A 23,312-nucleotide genomic window follows, 5' to 3' on the forward strand; every position below is an offset into this window, starting at 1 on the left:
AATCTGAAAATGTGTATCCATTAGTACCTTTTCACAATTTATACAATCAAATCTCCAAAATCCTTTACCATTTCAGTATTTTATATTAAAATACTTCCATTGCATTTCAATAATACCTTAATAAATCATATGTTTTCAGAATAGTGAATTATTATTACTCCCCTAGGATGACATTTGCAGGTCTTAAATGCTCTGCTATACCTAGTTTGCATCCATGTTGTATCAATTATGGACTTCTAGTATTTGAATCTTTAACTTTACTACTTTAGGCACTGTATATGCCTAAATGCCATGCCATTTTTGGGTCTGTAATGCATACTACAGCGTCTGACAGAGAACGGCAGCTATGAACTGACTTAAGCCAATTAAGCCATGCACAAGTAATAGGTTCCTTTTGGTAGGTAACCATGGCCCTCTCTGCAAAAAAGTCTTTGAAGTAGGTGGAAATTAGCTACCCCATGCCTTATTTCTAGGTTGTAATGACATACATTTGAGAATAAGTTCTGCCACATAAACATTTATTAATAAAACAAACATTTCTTAGCAAGGAGGCCAAAAAAGTTTACACAATCTCTTCTGTAAAATCAGTACAATCCCAGCAGTTTGTCCTTTAGAGACTTCAGCCATCACTCTGCATGAAAGGTTCAAAAAGGAAGTAGCAGCAACATTCCAGGACAGGATCTGCTTACTTTATTATCAGTTGAACAACCAGAAATCTTTCTGATCCATGGGTGGACCAAGATTCCTTTAAGGCTCTAAGAGCACACCATTTTCATGGATGGAATTAATTATGCTTAGAAGCCTAATTAGCTGATGTTGACCGAGTTCCAAGAAATGGGATTGAATATAGTAGCCCCTAAGCAGTGAGGCTTTGTGGACAAGTGGCCAGCTAGAACATGCATTCTGTGCATTATTAGGGTAACTTACTGCCTCCACAGGTGAATTTTGCACAAAATTGCAAGTTTTGCACAAAATTGCATGTTCATACTGTTTATGTGAAGTCTACTAAAGTGTTTCGATGCAAAAGTGCTCCAAAACAAGAACCCTGACAATTTCTGCTCAATAAATCACACATTTACCCAGCCGACTAATAATTGATTTAACGCCTACCCCATGTCAGACACTGCTAGACACCCACCAGGATCACAAAGCTGAATAAGATATTGTTCTTACCTTCAAGAGGTTTACAGTCTAGTGAAACACAAGCAGAGTCAAGATTACAGTAGAAAGTGATGAATTCTACAGTAAAGGTATACCCAGGGTGCCAATGGAATCCCAATATATCAGATTCAAGAGTTTGTCTGATTTAAATTTTCAGAAGACATTATTCTTAAGGAGGTATTTGAAGATCAGTATGAATTAATTTAATGCACTAAGTGCAGAAAATAATTTTAGATAAAAGTAGCAGAATAGATATGAAAGTGCAGAGGTTGGAAACTTCACAATCCATTTTAAAAGCTGTTAGATAGTTCAAAATGACTGGAAGAATGTGGGGAATGAGCTGAGTATAGGGAGATGAGCTTAAGAAAACCAGATCTTTTAGCTTTTATGTGTTAAGGTCAGAGCTTGAACTTTTCGGAGAGATATGAGGTATCAGGGAAGAATTTTATTCAGGAAGTAATGTATACTGCAAAAGGGCATTCCAACATCGATGGGTTGAAACAGCATTGGGAAGGAGGCAGAGTTGATGAGGGGGAGTACACATGAGAAGTGGTAAGAGTTTGAACTAAGGCATAAGTATTGAAAACAGTGAACGAGAGAAATTTAAAGAACCAATGGATAAATTCAAGAACCAATACGCCTGAGACTGAGTGGATAATAGAGAGTGTGAGAAAAATCTAGAATATCTCAGAGCCTTGGCCTACAGCAAGGGTAGTGCCACTCACCCTGTACAAACGACTGACTGGCAGAATAAATAATGATTAAGTGCACAGTGGCTCCAATATGAAGCATTTATTCTTTATTAAGTACATCCAAGAAATCAATTTTCCTCAGTAGTTTATAGAACTTTAAAATAAAAATGGAAGGATATGACAAGAGCTTCTTCTCATGATCAGAAACTAATACATCCATGTCTACTCTGCAGATTCTCTTTGCTCTTCTCTTGCTTGGCTTGTTTTATATATGCTCATTATCTTCTATTTCTTTTTTTTAAGCACTTTCTTTTTTTTAAGCACTTCATGTTTGTCCTCGCTGGTCAACCTGCTAGTGATTATAGCTTATCAAGGTACATGTTTTATATCTGCAAGCACTACAAACTATAATCTCATAAAAGCATGTTACATAATCTGCAGTAAACATAGCCTGATGTACACAATTCTCTCCTGAAATAACTGATAACAAACAACTTAAACAGGAAATCAAAAGTAATATGTAAAATAAGGTATGATCTATAGCTGTATCAAAATTATGAATTACTCTAAGTGACTTTCTCTCTGCAGAGTCACTGGTTCATTAGCACATATATTTATATACTATAAAATTTAAAACAGGGACATACATTTTTAACTATACTGCAATTGCTCCATCATTCAAATATGTATGTCCTTTCCATTAAAAGTTAGCTTAAAATTCCTATATAATATCCCTTGTCTTTTTAATAAAATGTGAGTTTTTCCTTAAAATTCCCTAAACTTTTATTTTTAAAATGTATAAACAGAAAAATCAATATATACAATTCCATAAACAGTATGGTTAACTGAGAAAGCAATTATATAGCATACAAGCAAGTAACTTACAAAGATATAGAGATCTATAAAATATACATAACTATAAAATTCATGTAACAACATTACAACATATAATATTTTAAAGTTTTCAAAAGGTCTTTTAGAATTACAAAGACTATTAAGCATAGGATTTCAAAAGTCAGTTGTGTTGTGGATGTTTGAAATGTCACTTCTCTTAAATGCTCTTTTATTAAGTTTAATACTAAATAACAGATTTTACTACACCAAAATCAAAGAAGAATGCAGGCAGCGAGGCAAGTCCAAAAGCAGAATGATTTATTGTGTCACCAATTCTAACAAAATACACCAAAAAAAATCTCATAAGTAGAGATATTTCCTACAAATCACCACATGTGAATGCTTATATTAGGAAGATTAAGATGACTATTAAGAGTATGCTGTCATGTTAACATGTTACATTCCAAAAGTAGCTTCCCATTTTTTTTACGGTATAACAGACTACACATTTTCTGATTATAGAAACAGAAAAATATGACATGCCAACATTAAGAATAGGTTTCTTAAGAACTAAATAAAAATTATCAATGAAAAACACACTATATGCATATTGAGCACCTCCAGTATTAGTCATTTTTAACAAGAACAATTTGTATGGTTTAAGATTTCTATAGTTGGATAAATTTTTCCAAGAAAAAGATATGTGGCAAAAATAGTGTTATAGACTTATTTCTGCCAAAATGTCTTCTAGCATATTGTTTTAATTTTAAAACCAATTTTTTTAAAAAGAAATAAAGAATTTAGCCAGTGAAAATAGCACTAAGAGGTTTACACACATCTTTCCTCTGATATCTTAGTACTAAGTTTTAGTACTTTCTCAAATCTTGAAAAGCGCAACTTTGAATTTGTTGGGTTCACATGTATCACACTTGTCATGTTGCTGCCAAGTATAGATGGATACAGTGATGTCTAAAGTCATATTCTACAAAGTAAATATTTTCATTTTTGAATCACTTATTTTTTCAAATTTGTTACATTAACATAGAAAATTTAAAATTATGAAGTTGGAAACAACTCATAAAGTTGTCTCTTTTCTCTGTATTCCCAGGAAGAAATGACTAGCAAAGAATTTAGAAAGAATGACTACAATACATGTAACTATTAAATAACATATATTTAGAAGAAAATGTTTCAATTGTTTGTTATACAAAAAGAGATGTTTAGAATATCATACATTCATTTTAGGATACAAAATATGCTTTCACATTTTAGGCAATAATTACTGAACTATTCCTTAGATTCACATTTGCAACAATACACTTTTAGGATCTTTGTTTAATAAGATAATGTATTAATCTTAATAAAGAACATTTCTCTTTCATATTGTATTGTTTCTAGCTAAATAACAATTGTATGCTGGTAAAAAGGATGCTGTTAAAAAACAGAATAAAAGAACAAATACAACTGGTCATTAGAATAACTACACTGTGCTCTATTTAACCAACAACAGTACATAATTTAGAAGACAAAGATTTACAAGACAGGTCAGTATTTAAATGAGCATCATAGGGGTAAACCTCCATCATTCTAAATATTCTATATACAGAAAACATCTATAATCACACTGCTTGAAACATTTCTCTTGCATAACCTTTAATATTTTCATATGTTAAAAACACATTGAATTATTTCACTGGCTTTAGGCCCAATTCTAATTCATCAAATTGACAATGGTGGCAAATATATTCTGAGGAAGAGATAGCTAAAAAACAATGTGAAAGGACGGGAATCTTGGTTAATAAATACATGCTGCCATATTGTTTGATGCAGATATAACTTTCCTATTGAAGTTAATAAAAAATGACCTCTAAAATATACGCAAGATAAATAATAAACCAAAAAGACACCTTTACAAATGTATGGACATGTGAGCAGGCATACACATGCACAAACACTCACATGCCCCTACATCTATCTTTCTGGATAGTTCTTTCCATACTCAACGAAAAACAAACAAACAAAAAAATAGAATAAAGGAAGTCCTAGGAAAATATATTCCAGTGTTTGATCATCCTTTACATTGAAATCATCTCTCCAACAAAATGCTTAGTGCTGATGACATATGTATTGTTAAAGACTAAATCCCCCATGGAGTACGCAAGATGGTAACAAAATCTTCATCATCTATTATTTCTATACTTAAACCTTCATAGTAATCTTCAAATTCACCATATGAAACTTCATCAGACTTGCTGCAAGCAACTTTTAATGTTTCTAGAAAGGATGATTTAATTTCTTCCTCTGTTGAATGGCCTGTAAAAAAGTACTGAGTATGAAACAGTTGCCTGAAAACTTCAGTGAAATGACTGATGATGATAAAGGAATAATCATCTTATGAAATACATGCAACAATTTGAAATCTTTTGTCAAACTACCAGCCAATTTATTTACACATGAACTGGAATTATTTCATCTCATTCAATTTGCCACTCCTTCCCTGCCCCCTGCTCTCCTGCACTGATCTATCTCCAGGATCCTAGCATAGAATACAACTTTTTTATCATAAAATTTTAAAAAGAACAGAGGAATTGAAAGATGAAAGGAAGCTATAGTGACTGGTCAGATAACACTGAAAAGAGAATAAACAGAGGCTTATATACAATAGCATAAAAAGGGTCAAAAAACTTCTATGTGAACCTCTAAAACGTTTTTTTGTTGTTTTTTATTACACTTTAAGTTCTAGGGTACATGTGCACAACGTGCAGGTTTGTTACATATGTATACATGTGCCATGTTGGTGTGTGGCACCCATTAACTCGTCATTTACATTAGGTATATCTCCTAATGCTATCCTTCCCTTCTCCTCCCTCCTCCCTCCCGACAATAGGCCCAGGTGTGTGATGTTCCCCTTCCTGTGTCCAAGTGATCTCATTGTTCAATTCCCACCTATGAGTGAGAACATGTGGTGTTTAGTTTTCTGTTCTTGTGATAGTTTGCTGAGAATGAGGGTTTCCAGCTGCATCCATGTCCCTACAAAGGACACAGACTCATCCTTTTTTATGGCTGCATAGTATTCCATGGTGTATATGTGCCACATTTTCTTAATCCAGTCTGTCACAGATGGACATTTGGATTCATCACTCGCCATCAGAGAAATGCAAATCAAAACCACAATGAGATACCATCTCACACCAGTTAGAATGACAATCATTAAAAAGTCAGGAGACAACAGGTGCTGGAGAGGATGTGGAGAAATAGGAACACTTTTACACTGCTGGTGGGACTGTAAACTAGTTCAACCATTGTGGAACACAGTGTGGCGATTCCTCAAGGATCTAAAACTAGAAATACCATTTGACCTAGCCATCTGATTACTGGGTATATACCCAAAGGATTATAAATCCTGCTGCTATAAAGACACATGCACACATATGTTTACTGCAGCACTATTCACAATAGCAAAGACTTGGAATCTAAAACGTTTTAAAGTCAGGTTATGTTTTAAATAACAGGCTTAGATGGGAATACCACTCAAACAGTTTGTCTAACGGGGTGGACAAAATTAAGGTGAGAGTTAATTTTTTTCCCTCAAACCAGAGGTTCTTTAATGGACATAGACAATAATGCATTGCAAAGTGTCTTCCAAACTAAAGGAATGAAATCTACTTTGAATATTAAGAAGTTTGCTTTCTTTTAAAAACATACACAAGAAATAGAGAAAAAGTGATTATTCTATAAAATACAAGTTGAATGTAAAAAGACTGAATAATGATGCTACATAGAGATGGTAACATAAAATAATAAAATGAAGTTTTAATTGAATGTTAGTCAAGGCTAAAAATTAATCGAGATCCAATCTATATAAAAACATAAATTTTGGTAGAAATTTCCCTCTTTGTTTACCATCCATACTTTCGAACAGAGGAGTTTTAACACAGTTTTTTCCTGAGGAAACATTTTTCACTCTGATTTATATTTCAAATAGTGAAGAATTTCATACCTCCTTTATATCCCTCACCCAGGAAATATCTACCTCCTATCACCTATAACTAAATTTTTTTCAGTCCTCTCGGAGACTAGAAAATATTTACAGCAACAAACGTTACATTTCTAAAACTATTACACAGAAATATATTTGGGATATCCCATTTATATTAAACCTTAAAATACTTTTTTCTAATATATTACTTAAGCAAATTTAAGAAGGAATATTTCCTATAGTTAAAATTAAATTGTATGTGGTATAAGAGCCTTACCTTGAAATTAATTGTAAATTGTGAACAAACTATATCCCAGAGGTGGGCATATGAATAGATTATAATTTGCAATAATAAACAATAATAGGGGTACTTTTTTTCTTCTTTGAAATACAGTGACAAGTTTCCTTCTACTTAGGAATATTTAGCTTACCTGTTGTCATTCTTAATGTGAACGCAAAGACAAATTATGGAATTTCTGAAACCAAGAAAGGCTTTCCCAACAACAACAAAAATAAAACCCTCATCAAAAATTCCATGAAACGTAATAAACCTGAAGCTATTTTAGCAACCTAATTAATATTATTAGATGAGAAAAGAGAAAGAGAAAAAATACATGGTGTTAAACTATTTCGTTCTTGTATTTAGGATGACTAAGAGAAAGAAACAGACAATGACATGTGTTTAAAGGAAAAAAATACACTAGCACCAATTAAATATACACTAGAAATTCTCTTAGAGTAGCTGTAATTTATTTAATGTCATGAATAAGCAAATTAAACTATTTTGACCAGAAATAGGTAATTAGAAATTTGGAATCCAGTGATGATTAGCTTTAATCTTCATAACCTAATCTCACGTTTTTCATTTCATAATTAAAAGTGACAAATTAACCATATATAAGAGTTAATGATGATAAGAAACCAAAGTAATTACAGTGTTTCTCTTTTAACAGTAAGGAATAAAATTCCAAAAATAATAGTATTCTATAGTATTTAGCAGTACAGAATTAAAGTTACAAGTTGAAAAGAAATTATTATAAAATATGGTCAATAAATATTCCTTAAAGATGGACAATCAATTAATGTACAAATATATGTTTAACCTCCCTAGTAATGAAGGAACGTCAAGTAAAATGGATTTTTTTTAACCTATCAGATTGGCAAAGTGAAAGTTTTTGGCAAAGTTGTGGAGGAAAAGAACTCTTCAACAAATGGCTATATAATCTAGTATAGTCATTTTACAATGTCATTTGGAAGTATCACTTAAAATTTTAAATGCAGACATCCTAGTAATTCTAGGTATTAATATCACTCCAGGGAAGCAGAAGAAAACAGGCCTGAAGAGTCATAAATAAGCGCATTTATTGCTTCATTAGTTGTTGATCAATAATTAGAACTTAAAATCTAACAATAAAACAATGGCTAGGTAAATTATAGTATATTGATTTATAAAAAGAATAGTATACTGCAAGATAAAAAATAAGAAGGCTCAATGTACATTAACATATAAGGAACTCCAAAACATACTGGTGAGTGTAAAAAGCAAATTATATAACATTATCTTCACTGTACCTTTCATGTCAAAAAAACTTCAAAAAGTATTAAATATTTATAGTATGCACATAGCCATGAAAATTCATAGAATAAGTAAAATTCATAATGTATTAGCTGAAATATATATGCTAAATGATAATTCTGACTTCTATGGAAGGAAATGTAAAGAGGAGAGTTGTGGTCAAATGTTTTCTTTATGAAAAGGATGCACTTATAAAACAATTATGTAAAAAAGAAAAAATACAGTAGGATATGAATCTCTAGAGTTACTTTATGGAATTTACAATATCCTCAAATTTTGATAGATACATGTATGTTCTTTCTATGTATAGCGCCATCCCTAGAGAAAGACACTCCTTCATTTCGCTTAAATCCTTAAGTATGGATAACTATATAAGAAGATATAGTAGAAATAACTCTGAGAACCTGCAAATGTATTTATCTATTTTCTAAAGCTATTTCATTCTTTTTAACTTAAATCCCTTACTATCTCCTAAATAGGAATGAGTTCTATATTGATAATAAATATCAAATAAACGAGTACAGGCAATAGACCTAAGAACTATTAAATGAAGAAAGGCAAATAGTTCTTAAGTTTCTGGTTCAAAAAAATAGTTTATTTCCCCCCCAATGCCTCAATCTAAGGCTTAAATTAATATAAAGATATCATCTTTAAGTAACATTTTCAAAGTCCAATGCATTTTAACTCCGAATAATTACCTGAAATCACTTGAGAATGCTTCTTTGCACAGTAACATTTTCTTATGTTTACAATAGGCACACTGCCAGTTTTGTTGAAATCCAGTTTCATAAAGGCCTAATAGACAAATGTTATTATTATTAGTTTGTTGGTTGGTTGTTTTGTTTTGAGACAGAGTCTCGCTCTGTCACCCAGGCTGGAGTGCAAGATGTGATCTCAGCTCAGTGCAATCTCCTCCTCCCAGGTTCAAGCAATTCTCCTCCCTCAGCCTATCAAGTGAGTGGCTGGGACTACACCAGGCCCAGCTATTTTTGGTATTTTCATAGAGACGGGGTTTCGCCATGTTAGTCAGGCTGATCTTGAATTCCTAACCTCAGGTGATCCACCTGCCTCGGCCTCCCAAAATGCTGGGATTACAGGCGCGAGCCACCATGCCCAGCCTGACAAATGTTATTTTTTAAGTAAAATTATTAGACATAGGAATCTAATTTTCTATTTTATAGTAGGTTATTTCTGAACTATAAAGACGGCATTTTAAAAGTACTATAGTGATATATGAAAGAACTGTTATAAATACAAGAGAAAAAGATAGTGAAGCAAGATATTAGGAAATCTGTACTCAATTAGAAAGTTCTACCACTTTCTAGCATCCTGACCTTGAGAAAGTAACCTGACCTCTATTTCCATGACCTCTCTCCCCTGAAAACTGAAGAGATGGGTAAAAGACCTCTCAGGTAACTTCCAGCTCTAGGATTCATATAAATGGCCAAAAGAGATTGCCAAGACGAATATTTCAACTCAAGAAGTGAATTTGCAAATACTTCCTCCCTAAAATCAATGAAAAAGTGAAATACTTTTTAAATGAGTTATGTTACTCTATTTCTTGAAATTTAATACACTTTTTAAAATGTAGTTGTGTTACTGTTCCTCTAATTCAGTGTAGCTCTGAGTATCATAAGATATCATGAAATACTTCATTGGAAGAGTATTCACTACTTAGAAAGACAAAAGCTACCCAAAGCAACATTCTACATTTGCAGTGGGGTCAAAACTAGAATCAAGTGTGGTTATTCACAATATTGCATTCACAGAAATATGGAAGCTGTTGTAGACTGACTTGTGTTCCTCCAAAATTCATATGTTGAACCTAATCCCAGTAGCTCAGAATATGACTGTATTTGAAGGTAGGGCCTTTGAAGGGATAATTAAGTTAAAATGAAATCATTAGGGTGGCCCCTTATCCAATATGATTGGTGCCTCCTTATAAGAAGGCAGTAGGGCCAGGCACGGTGGCTCACGCTTGTAATCCCAGCACTTTGGGAGGCTGACATGGGTGGATCACCTGAGGTCAGGAGTTCAAGACCAGCTTGGCCAACATGGTGAAACCCTGTCTCTACTAAAAATACAAAAAGTAGCCAAGCATGGTGGCGCATGCCTGTAATCCCAGCTACTTGGGAGGCTGAGACAGGAGAATCGCTTGAACCCAGAAAGGGGAGGTTGCAGTGAACAAAGATCACACCACTGCCCTCCAGCCTGGGCAACAGAGCAAGACTCCATCTCAAAAAAATAAATAAATAAAAGACGGTAGGACACAACACAGACAAAAGGAAGACCATGTGAGGACACAGAGAACAGGCAGCCATCTGCAAGCCAAGGAGAGAGGCCTCAGAAGAAACCAAACCTGCTGACACCTTGTTTGGGAACTTCTAACCTCCAGAGCTATGAGACAATAAATTTCTGTTATTTCAGTCACCTAGTCTGCGGTATTTTGTTATGGCAGCCCAAGCAAACTAATACAGAACTGCATAACACTTCTCTTGCCCTCTGTTCCCATTACCAAGATTTATGAAAGACACAAGTCTCCAATTTCGATTCCAGATTCTCAAACCTATCACCAGGAAGGCCATGGAAAGTATGAATAAGTACACATTTATAAATATTATGTGGTGAATTTGTCTAATTTAAGGTTTTACTGTGTCTCTTGCCCAGTAGAGACTAATTTCTGTATTTGAGATTTATATAATTATTTACATTATATTGAATAGCTTTGTTTCAATATTAAGTACATATACAAAAGAAAAAAAGCTAACTACATTGCTCAAAAGTATGCTCCAAAAAATAGCTACCAAAACTCAAGTAATACGTAGCTTCCTATTAAAGTCAGTACTCCTGTTTATAATTCCAATTTAACATGATTATTTTAATTTACAAGTTAACATTTATCATGCATATTCTAAAGACCAGAGGAACATTCTTTAGTCATCATCCTAAAACAAAATGTCTGGACTATTGACACTGGAACAGCCACAATGCTAAGAATTGTATATGCATTATCTTATTCAATCTTTACACCAATTCTATGAGAAAGGAAACTGAGGCTTAGGAATATTTTATAATACATACTTTCACGTAGCTAGTAATTTATGGAGGCAACAACTTATGGAGCTAGTAATTTGTTAACCAAAATTTGATTTCAAATTTTATTTTCCCCTCATATCATTTCTCTAAAATATATACACAAGTTATTTTGCTTCATTCTGGGTCGATTTGTATGCATATGGACTTGTTTTCTGTTTTACTAAATCCAACATATGTTACAAGTAAATAGATTTAAAACATTTTAAATGGTAATTCATTAAAGTTTTAAAATACTGAACCTAACAATCTATTAAAAATAACAATTTGAAAGATTACTTAACAAAGTTACCTTTCGAACATATGATTTTCTATATTCATTCATTTCACCAATAATACCACGTTTGAATTCTCCGTAATCAACCTTGCCATTGCCATTGTCATCCAGAATTAGCCATGCAGACTCAAAATCCTAGAAATAATCAGAGATAACTGTTGCAATTTTAAGTTATATATTGTCACAACAAAATCATCTTAGTTGTATTTTGTTACATCTTCTGTAGTCCTAGATACGATAACTCATTTAATAAGAAAATTGAGGAAGTTACATAAAAATCCAATCAAAGCCACTAAAAACATGATTTACAGGAACCTATGGTGAACGGTTCTGTAAAGTTAGGAGCCATTTAGGAGTGGCAATAGCTCACAAATTTATCTTTTTTAAGTTTTATTTTTGATGGACAAATAATAATTGTATATAATTATAGGGTACAATATGATATTTCAATACATGTATTTCAATACATGTGTATATTGTAGAATACAGTCACATCTATCATCTTAAATATGTATCATTTCTTTGTGATGAGAACATTTAAAATCCTCCCTTTTAGGTATTTTGAAGTATACATTATTATAAACTATAGTTACCATGCTGTGCAATAGATCACCCAGAACTTAATCCACTGTGTAATGAAAACTTGTACCTTTTGACCAATTTTCCATTTTCCTTGTATACCAACCCCCCTTCCCATGCTCTGGAAACAAATTTATCTTTTCAACTTTATTTCTATAACTATATATCTATCTACATAGAGATATATAGATATCTGTGTGTGTCTGTGTATGTGTGGTTACCATTTACTCAATTTTAAACATTTAAATATTTTTAATGTATTATATCTGTGTTAATTCAAAAGTCACATTCGGTCCTGGAGTGCTTCCAATGGCATTATAACCACTAATCATATTTATGCTAGTCTTCATGCTTGAAAATATAGATTTGAATGACTCTAATATCATTCTATAATTTACACTGAAAGGTATAATTTTGAATAAGTCCCTTATGCCAGTTTATTAACTTTACCATTACATTACCATTTACTTCTTCAGCAAACGCACTATTTAATAGAAAGTTCTAACACAGTTTTCCTTGACAACAATGAAATTACAGCATCATTTTCTCAAATTCAAGTAAATATATTTTTTCAATGTTTTAATCAAGCTGTTAGCTTTAAATGTGAATGTAGATAAAATACCTAACAAGGTGCTTAGCAAACAATAGGTACTCAAAAAATATCATCTTCCACTCCCTCCTTTTGTTTTCAAAGGAAACTTTAACTAGAAAAACAATCTAAAGATGCCTGCCTTCCCTCAGTTCTCAACAACCCTATACATCTTTGTCTATCATAATGTACTGCACATTATGCAGACTTTAAGCGTCTGTGCATTTAAACTGAAGATGAGCTTGACCTTTAAAATCATGAGTAATATGCACAGGAGAAGACCAATTTGCTTATCCAATTCACGGATTACTAGAATTGAAAGATACTTCTTAAAGCTTAAAAGAAATAATTTTCAAGAATTGAGTAATTTAACATAATCGTCAACAAGAAATACATATTTATATTTATATATACTTAAGAGATATACACATATATACTCTTTCTTTCAAAGATATGGTACACAATGGAAAATAATTACATTGAAAAAAAGCGGAAGGAAATCACTGATAGTATCTCTATATAAATTAGGCTTTTTAGGGTACATGTCAATTTTTTTAAATCTCAAATCAGAGAGAATGGCTGACTATGCCTTCCCACAAACATTCTCTAGTTTCAAAATTAGACCTAGGTTAGTGATTCTTAAGTTCTTCTTCTTGAGCTGTTTGTATGTGCTTATCATTGCATGAGTAGTTTACAGTGATATTACAGAAAAAATATAAAATATTATTAAAATATATGAGAAAAGGAGGACGCGTGCTCATATTTTCATAATATGTTCCCTCTATGTTAGAAGTCTTATATAATTACTATAGTCTTTGTTCCTAGACCTAATCATAACAATTTAGCAAATTAATCAAAAAGGGAAGTATTGTTATGATACAGAAAAAGTACTAGACGGGAACATATTAACTGGGTTCTAGTCCTATATCAGCTATTAATTACTTGTGTGTTATTTTATAAACACATACACACACACATAAGCACATACACACACATGCAAGCACACACAAACACACAAATATATACATATATATTATATATATGTTTTCATCCATAGGCCCAGTTCATAATTCCCATTGCCCTTCCTTGTTCTTGTTACAATCTTTTATTATAATGTTAGGGCACTTTAGGCCTCAGAAAATGGAATCTCTCTCTCTCCCTCTCTGACCTTCTCCTGCCCTTCTTTCACCTGCTCTTTTCCCTCTTCAAGGCAGGAATCATCTCCTGCCTTTCTGTGTTGGAGCTGGCCATAAAAATTTCTCTGACCTACCTTGTCTAATTGTAGGCCATAAGACCCCCATTTCAGAAGGGGTCCTGCTCCCACCATGGAGGAAGGAATGCTGCACAGAGGCCAAGAAGAGTCTGAACAGGCATTCCTTACTGGGTTTCCTTCTTCAGTCTATCAGTATTAGGTCATACACTTTTGTCCAATCACATTTCTACACAGTTGTCCATGTATCAGTCATGTCTATCCAATGTAGTCTCCATAGAAAAGTCAAGAGGACAGGGTTCAGGGAGTTTCTGGGTAGCTAAGGTTGTGGAGGTTCCTGGAGGGTGGCACCCAGGGAGGGTATGAAAGCTCTGCGCTCCTTCCCCCATACCTTGCCCTATTCATCTCTTCATCTGTATCCTTTGTAATATCCATGAGAATAAACAGGTAAATATAAGTTTTCCTGAGTTTTGTGAGCTGCTCCAGCAAATTAATTGAACCCAAGGAGTGGGTCGTAGAAACCCCACACTTGAAATTAGTTGACCACAAATTCCAGGGACCCAAACCTGTGACTAGTGCCCTATGCAGAGTGTGTTGGGGACAGGGGTTGTCTTGTAGAACTGAGATCTCACCCTGTGGGATCTGAGTCTATCTCTAGGTAGATAATGTCAGAATTGAATTGAATTAGAGGCTGTCCACTGGGTTTCAACTGCTTGGTATGTGTGGAACCCCCACATGCATTTGGTTGCAGAAGTATTCTGTGTTGATTATTGCTGTGTGAAAGCAGAGGAAACATAGTTTGTGTGATTTTTCCATTCTCACTCATGTGATTGTAACAAAGACATTAAGGTTTTCTAATTTCCTATTGCTGCTTTATTGTTGTTGTTGTTGTTGTTTTAATCTACAAAAGGAAGAGGGGAAGTTAGATGATCCCTAGTATGTATCACTAGGTGGGCAAAAGATTAAACATCATAAAAACCAAAAAGATGGGTATGTCAGAACAACGTTAGGCAACATATTAGCACAGAATTGTACAGCTGATATGGCAGATTCCCATGTAATTTTCTCATTTGAGCTTCCAAGCAACTCTAACAATAACAATTACCTTTGGATTGCTCAGGCAGAGCCCCCCAATCAAAAAAGTTAAAAGACTGGTCCAAGATCATACAGTTCAAATAGTAAAGCCAGAACTTGAACCTAAGTGTCCTAAGTTCAATTTACAGTATTCTTTCTACAAAATACACATCTTGTGACAAGATCATTTGAAGCAAAAGAGAACAGTGCAAGAGATCCTTTATCTGAAATCCTTGAGACAAATGTGATTCACATGCTTTTAGAATAAAACCCAATCTTCTTAGCATGACGTGCAAGACTTTAATGTACCAGACGTTTCTCTCCATTCTTCTCTTTTCCGTCCTTCCATAAATTTATCCATTCAAACTAATGCATTATCTGCTTAACTTTTCATATGCTGGGTTCTATTTCAGATGTTAGAAAAAGAGCAGGAACACAAAAACACTCTGGTCCCCACCCTGATGAGACTTAATGATTTATTTACTTGCAGGCAAAGCCAGAAAATACTTACAAAGTGGCATGAAAAAAAAATGATAATAAAACGAGAAATTGTTATAGAAAGGACCAAAGATCAAATGGGAGTGCTCTTTTAGACAGAAGTGTCAGGGTAATGCTCTTGACAGAGAAAGCTGTGGCTTGAATGCTAAGAAAACCCAGCAAGCAAAGATCGATTATTCACGGTGGAGGGAACAGTATGTGTGAAGATTATTAATCATTTGCAGTGTCAGAAACAGGCCACACTCCCTTCCCCTCCAAGCTTTCACATATGTGTCTCCTTTTCATAAAATACACATTGTCTGATTCACACTCCTCTTTCTCCCTTGGCTGGTTAATTCTTCCTCAACCTTCAAAACTCAGCTTAGTTGTATCCTTCTCCAGGCATCCTTCCATGATCTTTGCTCTCCTTCCCCAGAACCTGTCTTGGAATCAGGTATCTATCCCATGTGTTCCAAAAACATTCTCCATCAAAAACATATTTTGTTTTACGTTCATTTTCCTCCAATTATGGTGATCTCAAGAGTACAGAGTATTATCTCAGAGCTTAGCACAATGCCTGGTTATTAAGCTCTTTATAAATATAGGATGGAACAATATTTAAACTTTAAAAACCAACAGGGCTTGTCACCTGATAGCTTAACACTGACTGATAACAGGGCATAGAGAAGGAGAAAATAAATGAGAACTAAAATTTCAGTAGGACAGTGAGTAATGCCACCTAAGAATAACATATTATCTGCTGCAGAGAATTTTCTGCGGCACATACCTTTTCAGACACTTCTAAGTGAAACACTTTTAGAGCTTGCTTAAAATCTGCCTTATCTAAAAGTCCATTTCCTTCCTTGTCCAACTGTTGAAAGTATTTTCCCAATCCAGTCAAAATACGAACACCTCTTTTATGTAGTTTTTCTTTTAGCACATCTGTTCAACAAGAGAGATGAAAACAAATTGTTCCTATGCATAAATGTATAAAGCCACAGTTATCTTTCATAAGAAAAATAAAGTTGATGTAACTGAAATAAGGAATTCGTGAATATTCAAACAAATCAAATGTAAGACAAAAGACTCTGGAAAATAGGATGGTTTAAATCAAGAGGATTAAATATAAAATCACATGTAAATATGCCAGAACAATAGCACCACTGTGTGGTGGAAGTGTTATATTTTTAAAACAGAAAAATACAGTTTCATTTTATCACCAACAGAATAATCTAAATATTACAAATAAAATCTTAGATTTTGTTGCGTAGACAACCTCTTTAACCACCCCCATATCTTTAATCTGTTTTCCTTTTCTTAGTTTTTATCAACTGAATTACAAAATTGATGACAGGCAAGTAATTCACAAATTATCAGTTCAACATTTTAAAAATAGTTTGAAATCTTCAAATTGTAACTTGTATATAAAATAGCATCAAGGCTTTTGAATTCTATCCTACACTTACATATTTCATAAGAGGTTATTTGCTTAGATCCCTGTCATTCTCTTTGTAGCTGTTATTTCACTTAATGCGCTTTGTACCATATTTACTTAAGAATAGATTGGTAACTTTACTAAAGCAGTTATTAGATATAATACATGAGAGAAAAAAACAAATGTCACTAAGTTCAATTGTGACAAATACTGTATTGACTATGATATAATAGAGAAAACTATTTACAAACTTTGGCATCAAGAACATTTGAGAGTCCAAACAAAACTTCTCAAATCTGTTTCTTGCCTTCTTACTGTGAGCGCCTTATCTTTAAAAGATAAATCAGGATTCATGAAAATTTATATATTAGGTCAAGTGTGATGGCTCATGACTATAATCCCAGCACTTTGTGAGGCTGAGATGGGAAGATCACTTGAGCCCAGAAGTTCCAGACTACCCTGGAGAACATAGCAAGACCCTGTCTCTACAAAAACAGAAAGAAAAAAAAAAATTTAGCCAGGTGTGGTGGCATGCACCTCTAGTCCTGGCTACTCAGGAAGCTGAGGCAAGGAGGGTCACTTGAAACCAGGAATCTGAGGAGCAGTGAGCTGTGACTGTGCTGCTGCACTCCAGCCCAGGCAAAGGAGCAAGGCTCTCTCTCAAAAAAAAAAAAAAAAAAAAAAAAATCATAAATTACATGTTAACTTCTATGATTGCTTGTTTAATACCTTTCTCCATTTTGGACTATGAGATCCAACAGAGTAACTGTCTAATCGAGTCTACTATACTGCATCTTCCAAAATTTGGAAAATGTTTTAGTATCCAAAACTGAAATATATCTAATTTATCACCCACAACAACCCTGGAAATTTAATAAGAGAAGTATTATCATCCCTGTTTTAGAGATGAAGAAAGAGATGCAAGGGATTTCTCCAAAGTCATGTGTGTCTTGAACAACAGAGTCCAAACATGAATCTGGCTCCCAATCTTGCATTTTTTTTCTTTTACACTAGGACATCACAGACCTCTTCAGGATACTATGTAATACATAAGATAAGTATTATATTACAAAAATTACTTTTACATTTCATTCAGCTTATGAGTAAAACCCATATTATCTAATAATTTCTAAAACACTGAATTTTATAATTCATATAATACTAGTTGGGACCATTAAAGTAAGAAAAATCTTAAAACGTTTAGAAATCCTAAACAATAAAAGTATGTATGTATACTTTTTTAAATAAGCAAAGGGTAAATATAAATCAAGTGCCACTGAGAAATATCTGGAAAAATGTTGTTTTACTGATTATAAAAAAAAAAAAAGGATCGAAAATTCAAAGTACTTGAGAGTTTAGTAAGAACACATACCTTGAATTGCCTTAAAGACCAGCCTATCATTGGTTTCTTGAATGATTATATCATCCTCCTGTTCCATAGAAGCAGTTCTGCAATTGACATGTTCACAGGGATGAAATATATATTCCCTGCTCCAGACTCAAAGAAACTCTCACACTTGGAAGAGTGCTTAGAATTTAATCAAGTCTCAACTCTGCCTTCTGCTTTGATGCCCAAGAAGATTAAAGTGAGAGCTAAAATCCTTAAAATCTTACAAGGACTATTTGTAAACATTCTTGGTTTTTGTTTTGTTTGTTTGCTTTTTGAGACTCAGTCTCGCTGTGTCACCCAGGCTGGAGTGCAGTGGTGTGATCTGGGCTCACTGCAACCTCCGCCTCCCAGGTTCAAGAGATTCTCCCACCTTAGCCTTCTGAGTAGCTGGGACTCCAGGCGCCTGTCACCATGCCCAGCTGATTTTTGTATTTTTTAGTAGAGATGGGGTTTCACCATATTGGCCAGGCTGGTCTCAAACTCTTGACCTTGTGATCCGCCCACCTCGGCCTCCCAAAGTGCTGGGATTACAGGAGTGAGCCACTGTACCTGGCCAACATTCATTTTTGTAACAATTTTAATGTTTTAAATATTTAATTACAACTATTAAATTTAAAAGCAATTTTACCTTGCAAAGCATAAGATGAAAAAATGTTATTTTTAAAAGCCCCCTCAAATGCGTTCATTTTTAGCAATATACTAAATGATGAACACAGACTTCTTACAGCCACTTTGTAGGATATAGCCTCTAACATATATATATAAAATCACGGGAATTATATATGTTTTTAAAATCACATGTATATATTCCTGTTACTTAAAAAATCATTTTAAAAGCAATGTTTGATGTATAGAACTAATTTTTACTATGTACTTTATCAATCAATGAATACTGTAAGCATATGGGACCCTGAGACTTTTTTAGATACTAAAAAAGTCATCATCATAACAATGTGAAAAAAATTGTTACAATATTGTATTGATATCCTTTTTTAAAAAAATTTATTCCTTTTGGTAATACTTGGTAAAATAAAAGTGTTATAGCAAAGGCAAATTAATAAGGTATCTTTAACATAAAAATGAATATTTTAAAATATTTGATTGATTATAACTGTTCCCACACATGAAGTGTATTTGAGTACAAGATAGTACATAAAATAGACACATGCAGCTGTGCTTGTTTTTTAAAAATATAAACCTTAACGAAGTTATAAATACCTTGCAGTAGAATGTCATTTTAAGATAATTTAAAAATAGTGTTTTCACCTGCTTCAAAATGCCAAATGCATATTTAACTTACTTGAGAGAATCCAAAGCTATTTGATCAATATATGTGATTCGGAGTTTAAGAAATGTGTTTTCTTTCATGTTTTCTGGAAGACTGGCATCAGAACTAAAAAATGTCAAAGTTGCACCCTAAAGAAATGAACAGATGAATGAAGCTAGAAAGTATATAAGAAATAAAATATAACTAACATCAATTTAAAATAATTGATTTTGATTAATGTGACATGATATACTTTAATAATGGTAAAAAAGTATATTTGGAGAATGCTTATATGTATTTGGAGAAACTATACAGATAAAGAAACTAATATCTCTGTCAATCTCAGAACAGTCTTCTATTTAACAATCCATGTGAATAAAAAAAGCCAGCAATATAATAAACTCAGTTTTTTTAATGAGAATGAGAGGAAAAAAGAAAAAATAAAGTAATTGAAATTATGACATCCCTAAATAGAGCTACTGGCCCACAGAATGATATACCACAAATTGAAGAACTGTGAAGATTTCTCATACTCTTTCAGCTGGACTTTTGATGACAGACATTTCCTAACTATAAAATCTAATTTCAACCTAATTAGAACATCAAAACTTCAGTCACAAAATTCCTCTCAAAAAATCTTAATCTAAACTTATAAAATTATTATTTTAATTTCTAAGCTTCTCTAATAAACATAACCAGTGGAAGGACAAATACCAAATACAACTTTTTTTCTTTTTTTTGAGACGGAGTCTTGCTCTGTCACCCAGCTGGAGTGCAGTGGCGCGATCTCTGCTCACTGCAGCCTCCTACTCCAGGGTTCAAGCAATTCTCCTGCCTCAGCCTCCGGAGTAGCTGAGATTACAGGCACCCGCCACCACGCCCAGCTGATTTTTATTTTATTTATTTATTTATTTATTTTGTATTTTTAGCAGAGACGGGGTTTCACCATGTTGGTCAGGCTGGTCTCAAACTCCTGACCTCATGATCCACTCACCTGGGCCTCCCAAAGTGGGCATGAGCCACCACACCTGGCCAACAAATACAAATTTTAAATAGGGGCTTAATTCTGCCTATTGAATAGAAGGGAAGGATGTCCTTCCCCTCCATTTTCTCAGCACATTTACTTTACAGAATTTGTAATTATAATGTCAGTACTTTCTCCTCTCTTTGAAATGTATACAAATACTTCTGAAAATTAGATAAGCCTGTTGTCAGTTTTATGACCCAGATAAGGCTTTCTCAAGGACCCGTGAGCCACTCTTTGAGTGTAAACATCAAGGGAGAGAGCACTGCTATCACCCCATTTCTGTGAGAGGGTGGGAGCCTAACTTCCTTAGGCACCTTGCTCTAAGTGCAAAACCACCTCCTGTCACAAAGATATGAAAAGTTTGTTTCTTCCTTCCCCTGGATAAAGCCAATTAGCTAATACAGATAGTCACTCTAATTACCAGGTCAATCTAGGATAAATTATGTGTGACAAATGGTACCGTAAAGTCTTCTTACTTGAGAACTAGTTATTGTTTATACCAAAAACATGTATGTCTAGGGGTAGGAAGGAGGTGATCCCTTTCCTCCTCATCATAATGCTCTTTGCCCACATCCCTGTAACAAAAGACAAGTTTACAAGAGAAAAGCATAACAAATTTACTAATGTGCATAAGCATAGGAGCCATACTAAAAAAAGAAAAAGAAAAAAAGAAAGAAAACTCAAAGAGCCAGATGGTTGATACTTAAATATTCTCCTCATTGGGGAGAGGGAAATGGGGGAGGTTGTAAATGAATGGGCCTGGAAGACCAGATTGTGGTTTGTAAATGATTCCCTTTGGTTGCTGAATGGGACCAAAGGACAAACAACAGCCTGTGGACAAGTTATAAGAAGGTGAAGACCAGCCTGTATAACATAGCGAGACTGTATCTCAATTTAGAAAGAACAACAACAACCAAAGGTAAGATGAAAACTGAAAAAAGAATTCTCAATTTTTTAGTTAAAAATTTAAACATATTTGACTACAAAACTTGGCAAAATTAACCTATACTTCAAATTTAAAGCTTCGTGGGTTTTTTTTGTTTTTTTGTTTGTTTTTTCTGGTGGGCAAATATTTCACCTCCCCAGCATTTGGCAAATAAAGGCTAATGGGAAACCGGCTAGCAAGATGCTGCACCACCATAGCTGTCAGCATGATGGAAATTAGTGTATATCCAACATCGCCCTTTTGCACTTATTTAGTCTTTCATTCAGTCTTCACTGACAAAAAATCTGGACACATATGATGTTTGCTTTGTCTTCATGTTTTTAATACAAAAATAGAGATATTAAAAATATCCCTTCAGGAATAAGAGTGGTTTAGACACTTGCACAAGTTGCAACTTATCACATTTAAATCCATTCATTAAATACATATGTATTCAGTGTCTACTAAGTACTTGTCACTATTCCAGTTGCTAGGAACATGGTAGTGGTCATGACAGATAAGTCCTTACCTTCAAGGGGTTATAGCATCATGTCAGAGAAAATAATGAATAGATAAAAATATACATACATACTATATGGTCAGGACTATGAAGAAAAATTAAGCCCATTAAAAGAACAGAGGAGGGCAGGAGTGCTATATTAGATACTATGTTCAGATCTGGACTCTTTCAGTCTTTAATCTTTTAGATCTTCATAATAGAATAACACCCAGAAATTAGGAAGGCTTTAGAGAAACGAGTGATCTTCTGACAGCACGAAAAACAAAACAAAATAAAAACCTGAAAGAAATAAAGAAAAGACTACCAGAGATAGAAAAGAAGATGTATAAAGGAAGAACCAAAGAATCTGCAATTCAGATTGGAAGATGGAGAACTATGAGTGATAAAGTGAAATATTATCCTGGATTTAGATTATACTAATCTGGGCAGAAACTTAGTAGAACATAGCAGTTTAGATTGACTTTTTAGTTGAGTGAGGGTAAGATTGAGGATGAGAAGATTCAGAGTCTCCTGTAAATAATTATTATATTAAGCAATTAAGAATATGTGATCTGTGTAACAGTGTTATGCATAGAAGCATATGTGTGTATACTTATATGTGTGCCTAAGGGAACAGCCTGCGTCAGTGCATATATGCATGCATATGAGTGAACACATATGTGGGTACGCCTTTATGCAGGCGCATCTATGGGCACATGTGCACATTCATGTATTATCTTAAAAACTGGCACCAAAATTTCTTTTATGGAGTGTTTAGAAAAAGACTTAATGAGGCATATAGACATGAAAAGAAAAGTTCCACAGCCATATCTGGAAAACAAAACAGAATACTCCCACCAAAAAAACAAAAGAGGGATAGGGTTGAATATTTCCGCATAAAACAATAGAAGATTGGTGGGGAGAAACAAGAGGTGGAAGAGTTAGAAAAATGGAGAACAGTGCTTTTACCATGGGAAATATTCAAGGGATGTATTTTTAACAGTAGGGATGTCTAATAATAAATTGTAAATTGCTTACAATGCTACAATGTGAACATCTTTTGATATCCCCTTCAAAATGTCTGCTACACACACAAAGCATCATATATGTGGTTTATATATAGCTGGCTGAATTTCTTTTCTCTCTTTCTTTCTTTCTTTCTTTCTTTCTTTCTTTCTTTCTTTCTTTCTTTCTTTCTTTCTTTCTTTCTTTCTCTCTCTTTCTCTCT

General features: G+C 33.7%; 1 protein-coding gene across 1 annotated transcript in view; it reads right to left on the bottom strand.

Annotated features, from left to right (window-relative positions):
- Window positions 1-3,167: 3,167 nt before the first annotated feature.
- CAPS2 (calcyphosine 2) overlaps window positions 3,168-23,312 on the bottom strand; it is a 59,745-nt gene continuing 39,600 nt past the window's right edge. The window contains 6 exon segments of the mRNA XM_011929359.1: window positions 3,168-5,000; window positions 8,941-9,037; window positions 11,628-11,747; window positions 16,329-16,483; window positions 18,349-18,425; window positions 19,667-19,782. Coding sequence (XP_011784749.1) covers window positions 4,825-5,000; window positions 8,941-9,037; window positions 11,628-11,747; window positions 16,329-16,483; window positions 18,349-18,425; window positions 19,667-19,782 — 741 coding nt within the window. The 3' untranslated portion in view covers window positions 3,168-4,824.

Source organism: Colobus angolensis, unplaced genomic scaffold, assembly GCF_000951035.1.
Source record: "Colobus angolensis palliatus isolate OR3802 unplaced genomic scaffold, Cang.pa_1.0 Scaffold80, whole genome shotgun sequence".
Classification (NCBI taxonomy): Eukaryota; Metazoa; Chordata; class Mammalia; order Primates; family Cercopithecidae; genus Colobus; species Colobus angolensis.